Genomic DNA, 1,284 nt, shown 5'->3' on the forward strand with positions numbered 1-1,284 from the left:
TCACTTCTTCTTTCCCACCACCTGGTAGCGACACCAAGAACAAGCCCCACTTGACCTCATCACGTTCCATTCCCAACCGCGCCCTCTGCGATGCGTCTACCGAATCTTCCCACTCTAGGCCTTGCCGGCACCATCCTCGTCGACGGCGTAGCAACGGCGCAGGCGCAGGCGATGGCCCCACCTGTCACGACGCCGGGCCCGGTGACCATCGACCAGTCTGACCTGTACAGCAGCCAACGCCCCTGCGCGCGCAAGTGCTGGGACTCGTACGGCACCATAGGCTACCAGATCGCCAACAGGATCTCGTGCGAGATGAAGCCCAACGTACGCAACGAGTGCTTCTGCCGTACCGACCTGCAGTTCAGCGCCCACACCTTCGTCGGCTCCTGTGTCAGCACCTGGTGTTCCAAAGTCGCCGCCGATATCGCCACCGCCACCCGGCTGTATGATGAGTACTGCACTGCCAACGGGTATGTGCAGGCGGGGCCGCCAGAGACCACGGTCGGGTCAGGTACGTTTTTTCTTTCTCACTTGAAGAATTCTCATTCGCCTTGCCGTTTTGCTCATCGCAAGCAGCGCGCAAACCATGCGGGAAGGGACTCTATCCTCTACGACATGCCCCTAATCATATCCCAAGCTTACATTGATCCCTGGAATTCAGGCAACCAACCAGCGTCCACGACCGGCACCCGTGCCGTGAACCCGGCCTCGAGGGTATCGACCAGCTCGAGCAGGGCCGCCGTGACCGGACCGAATGAGGCCGAACAAACCGCGTCAGAACCTGGAAATGGAGCCGGCGGAGGTGGTGGTGGCACCCAGCTGGGTGCAGGGGAGCTAGCGGGTATCGTCATTGGTGCGATTAGTGCCGTCGCTACGATCGCCGGTGTCATATATGCTCGAAGGACGCTTAGGAATCGCCATAAGAATTAACCACAAGCACTGTCGGCGATGGCGCAGTCGTCAGATCGCGGGTGGGATGGGGATCAGGGGCTGGATGGTCATTCGCAACGCTGGTGGTGATAATCCAGAATATCGGGACCTCGTGGTTTTGCTTCTGGATATTCATTTATGATACCGATCTCGAAAGACTTCATTGATGTGGCTAATAAGGGAAAAGGCCCGGCTCTGTAGTAAATGGAAAGAAACATAGCTTATACTGTCATTGTCAAAGCAATTTCGGAATCAACTACTAATTACTTCCTGCGTCGGTTTCGTTCTGTAGCGCTAGAGGTGGAAAACCTAGTGTCCAAATGCTCACTACGAAGGCCATTATGCGTGCTGCTT

General features: G+C 56.6%; 1 protein-coding gene across 1 annotated transcript; it reads left to right on the forward strand.

The window, feature by feature from the left end:
* Positions 1-90: 90 nt before the first annotated feature.
* Positions 91-930, forward strand: PG985_005566 (uncharacterized protein; the record flags this gene model as incomplete). The annotated part of the gene is made up of 1 exon (XM_066825335.1): positions 91-930. The coding sequence occupies one exon, from the start codon at positions 91-93 to the stop codon at positions 928-930; it is 840 nt and encodes a 279-aa protein (XP_066688495.1).
* Between the last annotated feature and the right edge of the window lie 354 nt (positions 931-1,284).

Source organism: Apiospora marii, assembly GCF_038362585.1.
Source record: "Apiospora marii strain CBS 49790 chromosome Unknown utg000003l_segment0_segment0, whole genome shotgun sequence".
Taxonomy (NCBI): Eukaryota; Fungi; Ascomycota; class Sordariomycetes; order Amphisphaeriales; family Apiosporaceae; genus Apiospora; species Apiospora marii.